The sequence below is a fragment of the Rhinolophus ferrumequinum genome, chromosome 9, assembly GCF_004115265.2.
Source record: "Rhinolophus ferrumequinum isolate MPI-CBG mRhiFer1 chromosome 9, mRhiFer1_v1.p, whole genome shotgun sequence".
Taxonomy (NCBI): domain Eukaryota; kingdom Metazoa; phylum Chordata; class Mammalia; order Chiroptera; family Rhinolophidae; genus Rhinolophus; species Rhinolophus ferrumequinum.
This window is the reverse complement of record NC_046292.1, coordinates 89,796,471-89,814,720: the sequence shown is the minus strand read 5'-3', so window position 1 is coordinate 89,814,720 and position 18,250 is coordinate 89,796,471. Positions and strand designations below refer to the sequence as shown.

Sequence of the window (18,250 nt, the reverse complement as noted above, 5' to 3'; positions counted from 1 at the left end):
CCATTTCTTACCCGATCTTAGATCTTACCCGTTTCTTAGATCTGTTTCACTCATGTTTTCACACATGTGCTTCGAAAAGTATTCTGTGCTAAAATATGATTGGGAACTGACAGGTTAAATTAAAGTTAAATATTTACTTTAGAAGTTCTCAGAAGACATCTGATGTGCTTTGTTAATGTCAGTGAAGGGGAGGGAGAAGTGTGGTGGGAAGCTTACCACCAGACTCCTGGGCAGAACCTGCAGCTTGCAAACTGCCAGTTTAGTATGACCATCCTTTCAGACAAAACGTTTTCTGAGCAACGAAGTGCAGAACACCACACCAAATGCTGTATTCCTGTTCTGACATTCTTGTTCTTACATGTTTTCTGATTTGGTTTTCCTGCTAATGGAAGCACAATAAGCAGTGAGATAACTCCCTTTTCTGTAATGATTTAAATAAATTGGTCCATTGCAGAAGGGGAGGCCTGATTCTCATCCTCAGCCTACCCACTCTTTATTTTCCTCTCTTCAGGAAGCATCTTCAGCTTTTAAAAATAGTGAATGAAATACTTAACAAAGGACATTAAAATTTGTAACTACAGGACCTCCCCCACCCAGCCCGTGGTGAGTTTTTCTCTCCACCAAATTCCTATGTATTGCCTATTTGAATGAACCAAATATTTTGCCCCCATTATTCTACAAGATGAATTTGAAATGGTTACATACTAGTACTTGCCTCATTTTAGGGCTCAGTTTAAACACGTAGGAAAAGTTCCCAGCAACTATATTTTTACTAAATGATCATGGCATGTTAAAATTATTAGTCCCTTTGCTTCATAATTGAGATTTGCAATGCTGCTAATGTAGTTTTACATAATTTAAAGCAATTTTGTACTCTAACTGAAAACGATCTGGTAGGTGTTAACAGCAGCTCCGTTTTGCTTAGGTCTAATGGCATCCTACATAAGCAGCCTGGTTGTTCCCAATAAGAAATTTGCCCTTATCTATCAGTATCCGCCTCCCACCCCCAACACATTCTAAAGGACCAAAGCAATCATTTAGTGCAGGAATCAACTTCATGGAACCCCTGACAGACTGATCCTTGTGATCTCTGCCTCGAAAACACTCCCCACCTCTTATTTCCCATGCCCTCTCCCACTACGTTCTTACTGAAAACCAGGGCTTACATCTTTGTTACTACAAACCTGCCTGGTGCCTGATACATGCCTTGCAAGAAGTAGGGCATTAATCTATTATGAATTGTTATTCCAGTGATAGGTGCTAAGGCGGCTCATCCCATTCAGTCCTGCACAGTTCCTGTTTTCTCTGATACATTTTTTAAATGCCACTACTCAATCCTCGCATGATTTTATGAGACTATTCTACCTACCTTACAAATTAGCAAAGTGAACAGAGGTTAAAAAACCTGTTCAAGGTGTTAAGAGCTGTGAAGTGGCAGAGCCTGGGTGTGAATTCAGCAGTCTGCTGTGGAGCCAGTTCTAAGTGCCATGTCATGAATAACAGTCTTCAGTGATGGATCAAGTCCATCCCTTAATGAAATACTTTGAAGCGTATACACTACGTGCCAGACATGCCAGGCAATGATCATTTGGGATACAAATCATGTGGGGAACAAACCATGACCCTTCCTGAAGTTTTTACAAAGAGAAATTACATCTTTATAGCTGGAAGGTGAAGGAATAAAATCCAAACATGAGGAAGGTAGAAATGAGAATGGGTACAAAGGGCTGGTAAATAAGGTTCAGGACTCAAGTTAGAACTGTTAAGAATGAAGAGTCAAGGTAGTTCGTAGGGGAAACGAAAGATCATTGCCAATTGGAATTGAGTGAAAGTATAAGTTAATTTTTGTATTATAATTCTGCAAAAGGGATGTTATACCACTTTGGATAATGACACAAATTGCATAGGATTTAGGTAAAATTCTGTTACATAACAAGGGATCCTGAACAGTTAAATTTACTTTCTATTGCTGTGTTGATACGGTTCCAGAAAATTCTTTGAAATTAACCTAAAAACTCAGCATACTCTGACTCTTAAGAAAACTATTTGAGCCTTACTCTTTTACTAAAAGAGTTGCTCTCTTCAACATTTATTTGAATTGTCCTTTAATTCACCTCATCCATTCCTAACTCAAATATTCCATCTTATTTGGGGGCTGATACACAAAAACAATATTTTACTGCCTTTGTGTGGAGGGTTGAGGGGTGGGAAGAGGCCTTTTTTCATTTTGCTGTAGGGTAATGTTGGAAGTTTTAATTGTGTGTGTCTTTATTTTAATGAATTAAGAAAAACTACTTTGAAATCACCAACCATTCACCAAAACCAAAGCACACTATCCTCCTTCCCCACCCCTCCCCCTCCCCCAAATATCCAAACTCTGATCTATGCACATTTCATCAAGTTTTTCCTTTACAGTGTTTTTCAGTGTCATCTGCGGACCACTTGCGTTAAAATTACCTGGGCCCCACTCCAAAAGATTCTGTTTCTGTAAGCCTGCATTAGAACCCAGGAGTCTACTTCTTTGTTTCTCTGATTCTTAATTACAGTAAGTGTCAATCAGGTAGTTTCCCTTTTCACCAGTTAATGAGTTAAACTTTAGCTTAGAGTTTCAACTAACCAGGGTTAAGACTTCCAGCAACAAAGAGCCTTGGGGGGGTGGAGGGGGAATCCGGTTAACACGAGATTCTGGCTGCTCTGTGGACAGTGACCTTTTCCCATTTTTCCTTGGACATTTAAAAACTACTAGATCTGAGGAGAGGGGGTTGTTTCATGCCTAAACCTGTAATTAGGCCCCAAAGAAAATTGATCTTGCTTTCAAATGACAAAGGACCTGGAAAATGGAAAGTTTCTAAGGATTCATAGGATCTGCAGGATCTTGTATATTAATTTAAGAAAATAGTAACTTCTTTAGCTTTTAATGGCCAAATACCCAAAGGATAAGTCAAAATGACAGACAAAAGAGATTTGTGGAGATGGGAAGGGAGGAAAAAAAGGTAATAGAGTGGGAAAAATTAAAAAAAAAAAAAATCACTGAAAGGAAACTGTAACGTGTGTAACAGAACACAAGAAAATTATAGCAATAAGTCCATTATACCATTTACTGATGATGGGATTATACTGGGAATCAATCACAACGAAAAAATCTTTTAAATAAAATAGTTTACTAAGTGAAACAGAACATGCAAAAGATTGTCAAATATGTCAGTATGAAAGCCCTTGGATTGTTACATAGATACCTCAGCAGTGATTTCCACAAGTTCTATTCCATATATCGCTGTGTGTGTGTGTAATACCTGCATCTCGGAAAGATGAACCATATTTTAGCTGGGCTTCCTGGATATACATTTGCTCACATTCAGATGTATGAAAAAAGTTAATTTTGCTCAATGGGTGAGCACTTATCCTTGGCTATAAATGAAGGCGATAAACAGTTTAGCTTCTGAATGTAGAATGGTCTGTTCAATAGTATGTTTTTTTGGTAAAATCTCTTTTTTGTCGTTGATACTTTAGTTTCCTCCCTCAGATTTTCAGGAAAAGTCAGAGGTATGGGTGAAACTGGTATTGGAGACTTTGGTGGCAGGCAAGATCTTGTTGAGACGACTTTAACCAGTGATTGAGTTGTTTGGGCAGTAGTAGGCTTAGTTGAGAGTTCTTGGCATGGATTTAAAATGGAGCTTTTGGGGTTCTTAAAATCATCATAAGATGCCATCAGTTGTTTTGTTGTGGATGAACTTTTCAGAGATGGTGGTCTAGAATTCCATTTATATTTGTCAGCATTGCTCCAATTCCACTTTGAAGCATTTTGTTCAAGCTTGCAAGAACCAGAACTGTTTTTCCTTTTTTCTCTACTTTTATCTATACAAGTTGTCTGAAGACTCACAGAGTCAGAAAATTTTGGCTGTCTCATTTTGGGTATAGTTTTGGAGGAAGAGGGTCGATCAGTTACCGCTGGAGTACAGAAGGTACTTTGTAGTCTTGGCCTCTCTTTTTGTATAGTCATATGCTGCAAGCGTTCCATTTCCAGTAAACGAGTTATCAAATGTTCAGTACAGCTTTCTAGAGAGTCCACTGTTGCTTTCCAATTTTCAGATTTTGAGAGGGCTAATTTGTGCAAGTCCAGAGTATTGAAAGGAGGAGGGAGAAAATCAGGATACAGAAATACTTCACTTGGTTCTTCCATGAAAGATTCTTCAACATTTTCTATTGTTTCTGGCTTTAAGTTCAGGTCCATCTTTTTAAAATAGCTGAGTAAAGTATCATTTGTTTTTTCATCTTCTGATAAATCACTTTCATCTGTTAAATTTTCTTCTACACTGATGTTTCCATATTTCAAATTCCAGTTTGCAGCAGATAAAGTTTCACCATTATTGTTTTCTGTAGTTGAACATAAATTAATATGCGGCTCGTTTCTGTCCTTAAAAAAATCTCCATCAGCATAGGGCCAGCAGAGACCTAATGGTGTCTGCAGTCCAGAGTAAGAACCAACTTGTTTATCAACTGAAGCACTTGTTAGTGAGTGGTTCAGAGTGAAGAGCCTTATGGGATTATTGGTTACATTAAAGGCAGTTTCCATTGAAGGTTTTTTGAAATCCCTTAAAAAATGATTTAGTTAATGAATGGCTTTAGTTAATGAATGAATAGAATTAAAATGCTATTAAAATGATAATGAATAAGTAAACTTTATCAAAGACTGGTTAATGTTTAGTTCCTAATGGCATATGTGTATTTATCTGTAATAGAAATATGTTAATTTCCAAATATGCTCTAATTGTACACATTTTTTAAAACTATTGATTAAAATATTAACTGGACATTTCTTTGTGCATGCACAGGTAATGAGATCATTATAACTACATATGGCTAACTGGCTATGAATGGCCACTAGGTTAAAAGTGGCTAATTATATCTATTTCTTATGAATATATTGTAGATGCAATTATGATGTCTGAAAAGGAGGCTATCCAACTCAAATTGAAATTATAGTGAAATGTTTATTGACCCAGAATTAGATAAAAGGAAACTCTTAAAGAACATAATTAGGTTACTTAATAAAGGCTTCCACTTTAGCCATTGTGGTTTTTTTAAAATTATTCTAACAAAAAAGGAAGCAAAATAATGTCTATCAAACCAAAATTACCCCAGATATAGTCCATAGTAATTTTCATCTGATGGTACTCTTTTAGGAATAATACGTCTAGGTATTATATTAAAATGAAAACTGCAAAAAGGCCAGGCCATAGAATACTGAGTTTATAGTTAGTTATTTTTTTTTAAGCTTACTAGAAATACTGACATTGAAAAATTTGGGGCCAGCCCGGTGGCTCAGGTGGTTGGAGCGCCTTGCTCAAAGATTGTGAACAGAAGCTCTCCCTGGAGCTGGGCTGCTGATTGAGTGGAACGCAAGGTTCATAATACCAGCATGGGCCAGGGAGCTGTGTCCTACACAACTAGACTGAGAAATAACGGCTTGAACCAGGGGAGGGGGGCAGAAGAAGGGGGGAAAAAAGGGGGAGCAGAAGAAGGGGGGGAAAAAAAGAAAAATTTGATCCATTAATTGACAAATATGTATAATCTCACTATCTTCTTCTTTTAAAGCTAGTTTATATTAAAGACAGCAAAGTAATCTTTAAAGATTTTGAAAAATACTTTGATTTCTACAGAAAATGGTAAAATTTATTCATTTAGCTAAAAACTAGGTATACTGACTTGCCTTTCAAAAACTACAGGAAAATTACTTTAAACTTACAATTGCTAATAAACACAATCCATATAGTATAGTAAAAAGATCATGGAATCTGGAGGCAGGAGAAATGAGAATACCTACTTTGTAGGTGATCTAAGAAGCAAGACGATTATATAAACGTACTTTGCAAAATGTTAAACACTAAATGAAAATCATTACTTTTATTCTTTTTACTTGTTGATTGTATATCGAGGAGAACAATCTCAGTAACACAATATTTCATTGATACCAATCTTCCAACTCCTAATAATACTGGGAATATTAGGCCTTCCTAATAATACTGGGAATATTAGGCCTTCCTAATAATACTGGGAATATTAGGCCTTCCCAGTATTAACAGCGAATGCGTATCACACACATTATTCTGTTTAGTTCTGACAACAACCCCACGACATAGGCACTTTTAACTTTCTACCTTTTATGGATAAGGAAACAGGCAAGGCTGGTTAAGGTAACACATCTACTAAGTGGTGGAATTGGGATTTAAACCTAGGTGGTGGGATCTCATGTCTGTGATCGTAACCTGCATTCTGACATAAAGTGCTTGCTCTTCTGTCAGTATAATAGAATTCAATACATTTTATTTGATCTTTTACCTTGAAATCCCTGTTTCCAGCTGAGTCCTTTCTAGTAAAAGTAGCCTTTCCTATCCCCATCAGCTCCAACATTCCCTTAGGCCATTAGGACAATCCCTTTAGCACTTCTTGGTTTTGCCCCTCAGATTTTAGCATTAGGTAGGTGACTTTATCCTAAGCCTCACAGAGGTAAAACCCTCTGACTAGGAGATAGCTACTATAAGGTGAACCACCCTATTGTCAAAACTGGGTACAAAAGAGGAACAGAACTCAAGCTCTCCATTAAACAACATACTATATGTAAAAGTGACACATAATAGTGTTCAATATATGTTAATTTCCAAATAATCGTAACCTGTACTTTTAAGAAGCATTATAGCTGATTCTAATGCACACTAAAGTTTAAGAACCAAAAACCAAGAATTCAAATCCAAGTAAGGTCTGAGAAGCAATATCCTACAGTGCTTATGAGCGTGAACCAAGTTACTTGTACATTCTGGTTCCACCATTCATTAACTGGATGGCTTTGGGCAAGTTACTTAGCTTGTCACCCTGCTTCAATATCCTCATATGTAAAACAGGGATGATGGTAACAGTACCTACCTTATAGGATTGTTGTGAGGGTTAAAAGTGTTAGTACACCTAAGAAATTCAAATTGTTTCTGGCACATGGAATAGTATTACTTTCCCCTTACAATTCCTTTTTTCTTCAATGAGAAGTCCAAACTCTATCCATCTAAACCCTCATTGTAATAGCCCAGTAAACTTTCAGTTACCCATATATTGATTATCTCTGTGGTGTCTGCCAGCTACTTCCCATTTTAGGGTGAGTATTATTTGCACATAATACTTTTTTCTTCTGGTTGTTTTTTGTCCTAGTATTTCAGATGAGTAGTCAACTCCTCGGTATTTAAATTTATTTCACTAATTTAGGGGCTTACAAAATATCCTCTCACCTGGTCTCCATGGTACTTCCTTTATTAAGAGGATAACTCCAGAAGGGAAATATCTCTTGTTTACTATTCTGGTAACAGAAAAGCCACAGATAACATTTTAGTAATTGCATGCATTTTTTTAAAATAATACTTTAGGAAAGGACTATGATGAATAAAATCTCACCTGTGTTCTTTTGTGAGCACGCTCTGACAAATTAAGTTCTAGCATCAGTTTCTCTATTGGAATTTCCAAATGGTTCTTGAAAGCACAGAAGACTTTTAAACACAATATATGTCTGCTCCCTACTCATGTTCCAAGACTGTATAGTTCTTATAACCAAGGAATATATAATTCCAACTAAAAAATCTATAGTAAAATCCTACAATACTTCCTGATATACATACAGACATAACTTGTTTTTACTGATTTCAGTAGGAATTAGTATCATTTTATAAATACCAACTAAACAGTGTTAACTAATGAGCTTTGAATATCATTAAGATTATCTGTTTTACTAACAGTTAAGTGTTTTACATTTTGATTGAAAAAAGTAAATGTTAATTTTCTCACTTCTTCAAAAAAGTAAAAGTTAATTTTCTCACTTCTTCAAAACACAATATTAACCATTCCAACTACTTCAAGATATCTTAAAGGCTGAGAACTATTTCAGCAATGACTAGAAAACACTATATTCACTACAAAGTTAATTTCCTTTTATATTAATTTAATGACCAATTTGCAGCCCTGTAAAACACTAAAAGCTTTGACTTGATTGAAGAACTCTACAGAAATAAAATTTAAAGTTTAACTATGAGGAAAGAAATTTTTTTTAAAGAACATGCATATAATTTTAAAATAATGTGTTTTGTGAATTATTTAAAACCAAACATTTATCCTTACCTTGTTAATTTTGCCTGAAAGAATGTACATGGAAAAAAATGACAATTAATAGTTACATAAACTGGTTATACTAAAAATAAACCCCCTTTAATATGAGTGGTTATTCATATACAAATATGAATATAAATTTTCCTATATTTAGAAATATAAGTATAAATATACACATCTAGAATTTCTTACCACCTGCTGCATTATCCTTTCCAGGTGGGAGGTTTTTATTTTCAGGAACAGGTACTTCTGAGTCCAAATTCCAGTGAGGTAAGTTCTAAAAGAATATTTCTTTTAAGATAAAGTTAATGTTAAGAACATTTTAAAAGCTCAGGTACATAATTTTACATGTCCTTTGGGTATAAAATGTGACAAAAGGCACAAAGCTTCATGACCCCCCTCTCCCTATTATAAGGTTACTACCAGCATATTTGAGGAGCATGCAATGTTCTCTTATCAAAGTATTATCAGCTTACAACACTTATTAGTCAGGAAATGGAAAAGCATTTACAATAATTTATGGTTCCATTCTCATTTTGTTAAAAATAATGGCACACAGGTTTTCAAAATTGAGTTAAAAAATATAATAAAATGTCCAGTGCAGTGTGTCCCTGGTATACAATGGCATATTCACGAAATTTTCTGTATCTGAGTATCAGATCTGAAAGCCTATAAAATCTTTCCATCAACCAAAGGAAATTCTCTAATCCTCACATTACACTCAACACTGAGCAGCCCACTACTCATTCTGAACTCCAGATGTTGAGAAACACTCAGGAAATACTCAAAAGAAAACCAAAAAATGAATAGGGAAAGGTACTAATATGTACTGAATATTTATGTTCCAGACATTGTGCTGAGAGCAATGGGGACAAAAATGTGGGGTGTGTGTAAGGAAAGATTGCAATAATTTATTCTGGAAAAGGAAAAGTGAAGACATGATTGGTTTATGATTTTAAAAAGGAATTTTTTTAGGAATGAACTCAGTTGTTTTCCATCTCAAATGAGAAAATCCTTTGTGAGTTCAACTCTAAGCAAAATACAAATAGAATGTTAGATAGTATTAGGTATCTGCACACTAAGTAAGAATAGGGAGAAATAAGCTTGTATACAGTATGAGGATTTAACTGATCCACAAAGAAGTTATCTCGTGATGGGAAGGATAACTGAACCTTGGGAGGTACGCTGCAGATTCTCTTTCTCTTGAGATTTTTGAAAGATAAAATTAATACATTATTATCTGCTCTCTGAAATACTATGTTTTGGGTCTAGTCTCTACGTGAGAATTACCTGGGGAGCTTTTTAAAAATAACAGTTGAAAAAATACTATAGATTCTGATTCAATAGATTGAGGGTATAGTCCAGTTATTTGTATTTTCAAAACCTCCCTTACAGAGTCTCAAGTTCTCTCAGCTATGCATGTAACCATTGTACACTAATGTACGAATAACATGTGAGGGAATTAACATGGTAAACGGAAGCTGATGAATTGTGCTGTTGAGATTACACAATAAAATTAATGTAACTAAATTTGTCAATTGATAAGGAAGGTTTCAACCACACACGAAGCCAGCTAGATTACAATTCCTTACAGGTTGGGAATTGGTTATACTTTTTGATATTCCACCTATATTACCAATATTTTTCACAAAATATGTGTGAGAAAATAAAACGAAATCCAATTATAACTGGTGTTGAGTTTTGGAGAGAACTGGTTAACTTTTCCTTTGTTAAAAGAAATTTAAAAATTTCCATTTGATATTCCAAATGAGCCAGAGGAAAACTCAGGACAAACTGCTCACAAAGAGACAGTTTCAAGTGATTCAGCAGGAAGATTCCATGGGAGTTAGGTCTTAACAATGGGAGCTGCTGCCCAAACACTCACCTTCAACAGCATGTGCCATCCCTCATGAGAGATATTCGACATACTCAGGTTGGTGTCACAGTTCTCACCATTTCTTCTCCCCATTTTGTTCCTCTGTTTCCTTAAAATCCTACACAGTTTGTGGGACAGGCACATTTATGGGTAAGGTACAATGCTGATTTAAAGAAAAGATGAACTTTGGCTCCCCATCTAAAGGAGCCTGCCATAGGGCCGGCTACTAGAAAGCAGTAGAAAGGGACTATGCAGAGTGGGGATAACAATATAAAATCAAGGAGAAACAAGAGTCAAGCCAAACCAAAAAAAAGGGGGTGGGGGAACATAGACAAAAGCAAATTGGAAGATCTAACTGACAGAAGATAAGGAAATTAAGGTCTGTGATAAGAAAGATATTATCAGATAGGAAGATAAAATACAAATAGGAAAAAATACGGTGAATTATCTGGGACTTATAAAACTGGGCCATGAACCCTGCTTTTAATCATTGAAAACAGTTGCTCCCCTTGAAAACGGGATTAACCTTACATACAGGTTGAGCAAGCACTGCATGCATGTTTCAGAGACACTAAAAAGCCCACAGCCCCAAACACTATTTTTCACACCAAACTACAGCATCATGGTATTCAAGCCCACTATTGTTTAAGACAGAAGTATTAGAGAACTGTAAGATAACAAGTAAAGCAATCATGGCTATCTGGAAAGATTCACAAATTAAAGCCACTGCAGTAATCAGTGTATTTGCCAACAGTTTACCCTTTATTGTCACCTAGAGGGAAAGGTGTATCCTGAAGAAATAGAAAATACAGTACAGGAAAGTTTTGAATCAGTAAGTATGAATCCACCGGCCCTATGGCAGGCACTGGGATGGAAGAATGAAGGAGGAAGGAGGTTACTGAGTAGGTGGTACTGCCTGGGGCCACCCAGGTGCCAGGAAGGAGGGCACCCGGTGCCTTGAAAGGCCACCGCACCAGGAGGAGGGCCCACAGACAAGGACGCCTTTATGGCTGGGAGTCCGGGGAAGGAGCGTTAGGGCAGGAGGGCGGGGAGGTGGGTGCCCGGAAGGAGGTGCAAGTGAGAGATGCAAAGCCCACGTGTGAGGGGGCCCTCTCCTTCCCCTGGCTGTGGGCCGCTCAGTGGGGAGTTCGGGGCAAGGGGACAGCTGGTGGGGCCTCACGGGGGCGGCCTCTTACCCCACGGCGCCGCGGGCCCACGTGTTGTCTCCGGCGCCGTCTCCCAGGGCGCTGTGGCCCCAAGGCCCGGCCCGCTCCGCTTGCGGGGCGAACGGCTGGACGGGCGCCCCTGCCGACTCGGCCTTCCTGCAGCGGGAGGACAGGGAGGGTAGCCTGCGGCGGCGGCGGGCCGCGAGCGCGCCCCCCGGGCGGTGGACGGCCTGCGAGGCCCGCGGGTTGGCCCCGGGCCGGGCGAGAGCAGCCTGAGCTGGGGCTGCGGCGCCGCGGGCTTCCCCAGCGGCCGGGTGGCCAGGCAACTACCATCGAGCCGGGGCGGCCACGACGGCCCCCGGTTCCATAGGGTCCATTGGTGTTCCGGGGCCGTGGGGTCGTCGGCGGCCGCCCAGGCCCGGAGTTTCTTGGGAGTCACCAGGCCACCAGGCCCGCGGGACGGGCGACGCCCCTCGGGGAGGGCGCCGGGCCTCGGCTCCTGCCCCTGAGCCCCTCTGGGCCTCCTCAGGGGCAGCCCAGCCCCCTGGGCCATGGCGGGCGGGCGGCCGCCTCGGGCCTCCCCGCAGCGGCCGGGGTCACGGCCCCGGCGCCCCCACCTCCCCACATGGAGGCCGGGCCTTCCTGCGCCTTGACCCTGACCCCGAGGGCCGGGCTGAGGAGCCCCGCGTGGCAGCCAGGGTGACCCTGGCACCCGCCAGCCTCCATCCCATAGCTTGTTCACATAAAGCCAGGAGCTCTGCTCTGTACTAAGCCAGACAAAGCTAAATCTATGTACTTGCATGGATATATGTAAAGCTTTAGCCATGCTTATAATATGTAATCTAATAAATACTTAAAAGAAGGAAGGTTTCCCTGCTGAGAGGAAGCCCACCTCCGGCCAGTTCCAGGTCACTCAGTAGCATCACAACAGGAAGAACAAAAGTTGATTTTTTTCTGTCTAGAATACATTTAGATCCCGGGAGGCCAATTTTGCACCCCAAATTCATATCACTTATTTCAGTTCCATGAAATAAGTGTGTGGAGTGGGGGAGAGGAAAGAATACATGTATTTATACACATATAGTAGTATATAGTTATATATGAATTATTATATATATATAATGAAGTAAACATGTAAGTAAATACTAAAAATGTTTGCCAGATGTGTTCTTTATAATAAAGCACTGACATTTGAAGAAGAAATTTTTGCAATCTTTTGCTGATGAATTCTACTGAATTCTTTTGGGTTGAACACTAAGTTCTAGATTCAACCCCCAAAATGTTTTGTTAAGCAACTAAATGCACTGGTTCTTAACATTTGGGGGGAAGGGAATCCCATGCTCCTTGGAAAATCTTCCCAGAAAAAACTCACATACAGTGTACACCAGATGTTGAACACAATTTCAAGGGTTTCTCAAATATTTGCTCTCCTATCTCCACCCCCAGCTCAGAGGTGTCTGTCTCCTTCCTCTGCATTTCCATTTTCCTCTCAGAAAGGTCTTCCCTAACTTCACTTTTAAAAAGCCCTTCCCATCCATATTACTCTATTTCATAACACCCTATTTTTATTTCTTCTCTATACTCTTTACAATCTTGTTTGTTCGTCGTTTTCTTTTTTTATTGTCTGTCTCTTCCCAGTAGAATATAACACTTTATGAGGGCAGGGGCCTTGCCTGTCCAGTTCATTGCTGAGCCCTCATTACTTTAAACTGTGCTGGGCGCATAGTAGGAGGACAATAAATATAGGTTAATGGTGATAAGATTAGCCTAGGCTTCTTTGGACTTCTCCCTTTTAAGTACTCTCCTCCTTCAGACTTTTCCATACTACTAATCTAAATCACAGATCTGCTCAAATGCCCTCCTACGCCTAAAGAATAAAGTCCAAATTCTGTAGCCAGGTTTCAAGTGTCTGCTCATCACCTTTCCACTGCATACAACATGCAAAACATGTCAAGACATTTGCAATTTTTCTAAATACCCTCTGTCTTCCAGGACATGCATTATGTTTACTTTTTCTGTAATAGCTCCTTTTTTTTTTTTTTTTTAAATCTCCTCCCTTCTTTTACCTGCCTAAATTAAGTCCTATTTATATAGCACTAGCTCACAAACCGTTTTCCTTGATCCCTCGGTAAGAATAAATTGCTACCTCCTTCAAGATCCCTATTTTGGGTTACATTATAATGATTTGTTCAGAGTTCCTTACTCACTGTTACATTATAACTATCAGTTTACAATATCTCATTCATTTTCTTTTCAATGCCTTGAAGGAAAGACCTGGCCTTATTCGGTCCAGTGGAGTGCTGGCATATACTAGGCACTCAATAAATATTACAATTAATTTACTCCAAAATAACATTTGCTAGAGCGTATGGTGTGGTTACTATGTGCCAGGCATAATGTTGAACACTTTATTCAGATTAACCAATTTAACACTCTACAACACAATGAAGTTGCTACTACTAGTTATTCCTATTTTATTAAGTGAGTAAACTGAGCCTTAAATATGTTAAGTAACTTTTCCCAACTTACAATTACTTGAAAAATAGTGACTTGGATAAATATTAGGATCCATGTATTTCCAGCTAACACTTTTTACAAATTTATCTAGCTGAAATTTTTTTTTTTATGTTCTTTGCATAGGATACAAGAATTGTGTGTATGTGTGAGTATGTATGTGTGCATTTCACATGTCTAGCTTACGCATCTCCCATCTTTCTTGCTTTATGTTTCTGCTTTTTCCTTTTGTTTCAGAACTCAAGATGATGCCTGATGCCTTCAAGTGCCTCTGAGATTTGTCATCCATTAATGCATCCTTTAAGATTTTTTTTCCTTGACAGGCATATTCCTAAAACCTTCCTTTCCTTTTATCATCTCCACTTGACTCCTCTTCTCTTCCCTGGAGACTTTTTGAACACTTTGACATCAGCCTCAAAATCATGTGTGCTCCCCCTCCCACTTGTTGAATTGATGAGGTTTTTAGTATTACAGGTTTAAAACTATAGTGACAGGACAGTCCCTGTAGAGTGTTTACAGGGGAGTACCCAGTCTAAATTCTAAGTGGTGAGGACACAAGGCTAAGAGAGAGAGCTAAATGTGAAATGTGGTAATGTGAATAGAAGGGAAACAACTGTGGGAATGATGCACTCTCCAAACACTTGAGTCTGGTTGGGCTCTAGTCCAGCCTGGAGAGTGAGGGGATTTGTTGGACAGTGGGCTGTTTTGCATAGTAGGTCTGGTCCAGCTTTATCATCAATCCTTGCCCCAAATAACACACCTTTCTTCTAGACCATGCCAAGGCCACTCCGGATTCAATTTTGAGTGGCAGCCTCAGGATGCCCTTACTTTAAACCCATACCTCTTTAGCTAATCCAGTGGAGTAGGGTAACATAGCTGTTCTCCGTCTCATGGCATTTAACAAGCTCCTCTTGCATTAATTACAGCGAAGGTGGTCTGAACTGGTGGGAAAGGAGAGCCTTAAGCCAGTCACTTAGTAGGAAAGTATGCCTTGCTGTCCACCTCCGTTTCTCCTACTATGACAAACAAAGGTGATCATATCGACCACCAGCTAACTATTTTGGAAAGCTCTTTGATATACTTTTTTTTCCATAGTCCAGAGTTGTGCAAAGAAATGTCTGTAACAGCAGTGTTCAGTTTCTATTTACTCTGGAGGGGAAAATTTTGTGTTTCAGTCTACCTCTTTCAATACCTCTGACGTTTTTACACGTACCCCAGCTTTTGCCTTCAATTCCCTTTATTTTTCCCTACATTATTGCCGAGGTCATGGCTGGTCCTGTACTGCAATAGAATCTTGATTAGTGTAATTACATAAATATTTTTAGAAAGTCAGGACAATAGTTTCCAATTAATAACATGCATTTTTTGTTTTCAATTAGATGCCAAGTTTGTGGAGAACATTTCAATTCAATTATGAGCAATTTGTATTTAGTGTCTGGTTTAGCTAACTACTCTTTCATTGTCTTTTCCAGCTTCTGCTTTGTCTTTTAGTCATAGACAGTGATATTTATCCCTGATTTAGGAATCCACTTCTATGAACATTTACCTTAAAAAGACTGTCTTGTGTTTGTAAAATTCCTTTTTAAGAAATACATGTGAAAATATTTTGTTAGACATTCTGTTTTTGTTTTAAAAATTAACCTTTAACACTTTATTATCCTATTTGGGAGCCCACCATTTTGTTACAGAAATGTAAGAAATCTTGTTGAAAATCTGTTTATTCCTAGAATGAATTTGATAATGATGAATATGAATATATTTCCAAAAGTAAGATAAACACATACATCAGTAAGTTTTACATATGCATATGTTGCAGCTAGTACTTTTGAATAAATTCTCAATCACATTTGCACCTTTATTTAGATTTTTCTGCGAGACTTGAAATCTGCAACTTGAATTACTTAAAAAATATTCCTATCCTTCAGATGCCTATACTCTGTAGCTGCATTTTCTTAGCCTTATGTCACGAATTCACTTTGAATTTTGGATTTAGTTCAGGATCAGAACTTACTTTCTGGTGCTAGGAAAGCTGTAGCTTGGGTCCTCTTTCTGGTAGTCGGGACCCTCCCACTTCATTCGCTTTGAATGGAACATTCTCTTCAGAACGCTTTCTTTAAGAAACTTGGAGATGATCTTTTCTCTTTGAATATTACTGAATATTTTGCCTTCTGGAAAACAGCTGATCTTGTTACATCCACCATGGCAGAGGGGAAGAGGAAGGTGTTCCGGAGACACAACAGCCCTCTTTGGAACAAAAAAGGGAATTGCCATTCACCTAAAAGTCATGAATAAGATCAGCCTAACTAGTAAAACAACCCAGAGTCCTGCAGCTGCTATGCTGAGAAACCAATTTAGTTAACAATATAATGCTAGCACTTAAGTGGTGCTGCTGGCCTTTCATAGCAACTCAAGTCACAATAAGAAAAGAAGTGCTGGCTTAGGAGGATTCTTTCTCATCTTGTGAGAAAATAACATATTACAAATGTGGTTGTGAGAAGTTAAATATGAAGGTCTAACAATTAAGTTCACAAACTCATCCTAGAAAAACTGCTACATGCCTCATTGCTGAGTATCACTATGGTCACTTTCGAAGTACTCCCCTTGGGAAGCTATGCACCAATAGCTTCCCTATGCACCGACACCAGTGCCTAGTCCACCCTTCAAAGCCATTTTGGAACTCTTTTTCTGAACTGGCCGTTAGAACTGTGATCGTATTATCCTTGATGTCCTGAATGTCATCAAAATGTCTTCCTTTCAATATTTCCTTTATCTTCAGGTAAAGAAAGAAGTCATTGGGGGCCAGATCAGGTGAGTAGGGAGGGTGTCCCAATACAGTTATTTGTTTACTGGCTAAAAACTCCCTCATAGACAGTGCCCTGTGAGCTGGTGCATTGTCGCGATGCAAGAGCCATGAATTGTTGGCGTAAAGTTCAGGTCGTTTAATTTTTTCACGCAGCCTTTTCAGCACTTTCAAATAGTAAACTTGTTAATTTTTTGTCCAGTTGGTACAGATTCATAATGAATAATCCCTCTGATATCAAAAAAAGGTTAGCAGGGCCAGCCCCATGGCTCACACAGTTGGAGCGCCCCGTTCCTAATGTTCATGTCTCCCGTTGGATTCCCACGTGGGCCAGTGAGCTGCGCCCTCTACAGCTAAGATTGTGAACAACGGCTCTCCCTAGAGCTGGGCTGTGGTGAGCAGCCGGAGGTTGGCACGAGCTGCCCTGGGCTGCTGTGTCCTGCAGTAGGCTACCGTGTGCTGCCATGAGTGGCCAACGGACAGCGTGAGTGGCCGGCACCTGTCGAGAGAGGCCGTGAGCTGCTATGAGCAGCCCACCAATGGATGACTGGCGACTGACTGCCTCAGCCGGGGGGAGTGCAAGGCTCATAGCACCAGCATGGGCCAGGGAGCTGTGTCCTATACATCTAGACTGAGAAGCAATGGCTTGAACTGGACGGGGAGACGGGTGGGGCGGGGGGGCGGAAGAAAGGAGGGGAAAAAAAGGTTAGCAATAGCATTACAACAATTTCGCGAACTTAATTGTCAGACCTTCGCATATTGGACATTGATGAATAGAATTGGAAATAAGTGGAATACAGAACAACATATAAGTGGGAGGATTTGTTTTATCAAAGACTCTCAGTGCCATGGCCTGAGACGTGGTTGGCTGCAATCAAGATCACACAACTAGTTAGCAACAGGGGGATTGGCAGCCTCCATTCTTGACTATTAAGTCCCATCCTGATTCACCACACCAGAATTAGAGAAAATGAATTAGGTTGATTCTTTGAAGAAATATTTCCCATTGCAAAAACCATTAACCATAAGATAGTTTATTTTAAAATAAAATCTAATCATTGTGGCCTACTTCTGATTTCAGCTAAGGTCAATACACTTCAGATAGTTAGAAACATTCCATCAGTTGCTATTTGGAGCAATGATTAAGAATAGATGGAGTACAAACAATCAATTTTAATAGATCACTTCCTTGGCCTGTTGAACGGCTTAAAACATGGTTTGTTCTTTTTTATTTATATAAATGAGGATTTAGAATAATAAACTCAACTTTGCTTGGAAGAAAGAAGCTTCTGGCTATCAAAATATTCTGCCCCCATGACCTCCACCAATTCCCTTCTCTCTCATAAAACACCCATGAAATTATGAGAATCACATTATATTTAAGTGATTCTGCTTAGCTATGTATTTTACGTACATTTGTATTTAAAGCACATGTTTTGTTCATTTTTTAAAGTTTTACTTTCTAAGTTTGCAAGTTGAAAATTAAGAAGTGGAACTGTGTATCTCCTACTCTGGGCATTAACATATCATAGGATATAATCATGATTTTTTATAGTCTTGACCAAAGGTTTTCAAGTGTGGTAAGAAGTCGGCAAACAGTGCCAGATTTTGCCTAGCATGCTGTAATGCGGGGCAGCCTGTGGAGTCTCAGCTCCCGCTCCCCACATAAGAACGCAGGACATGGTGAGGCCAAAAAGGAACACCCACGGAGCCATAGATAGGGGAGTCACACCACTATAGTCTCACTGGCGG

The 18,250-nt window shown here is 39.2% G+C and overlaps 1 protein-coding gene across 1 annotated transcript; it reads right to left on the bottom strand.

The window, feature by feature from the left end:
• Nucleotides 1–3,123: 3,123 nt before the first annotated feature.
• FAM217A (family with sequence similarity 217 member A) lies at nucleotides 3,124–10,144 on the bottom strand. Its single transcript, XM_033115011.1, has 6 exons — nucleotides 10,028–10,144; nucleotides 8,335–8,419; nucleotides 8,155–8,168; nucleotides 7,438–7,512; nucleotides 7,275–7,342; nucleotides 3,124–4,592 (listed from the first exon to the last, which is right to left on the bottom strand). Exons 1-6 carry the CDS (start codon nucleotides 10,109–10,111, stop codon nucleotides 3,374–3,376), a joined length of 1,545 nt encoding a protein of 514 aa, XP_032970902.1. The 5' UTR covers nucleotides 10,112–10,144; the 3' UTR covers nucleotides 3,124–3,373.
• Nucleotides 10,145–18,250: the final 8,106 nt, after the last annotated feature.

Bases quoted from the DNA above. Each gene is read 5' to 3' on its own strand.
- FAM217A (XM_033115011.1), bottom strand. From the start codon at position 10,111: ATGGGGAGAAGAAATGGTGAGAACTGTGACACCAACCTGAGTATGTCG. The intron at 7,343-7,437 runs GTGAGATTTTAT...TTCTGTTACCAG, and splicing joins GTGCTCACAAAAGAACACAG to AATAGTAAACAAGAGATATT. The intron at 4,593-7,274 runs GTGAGAGGATAT...TCATTTTTTAAG, and splicing joins GGAAGTACCATGGAGACCAG to GGATTTCAAAAAACCTTCAA.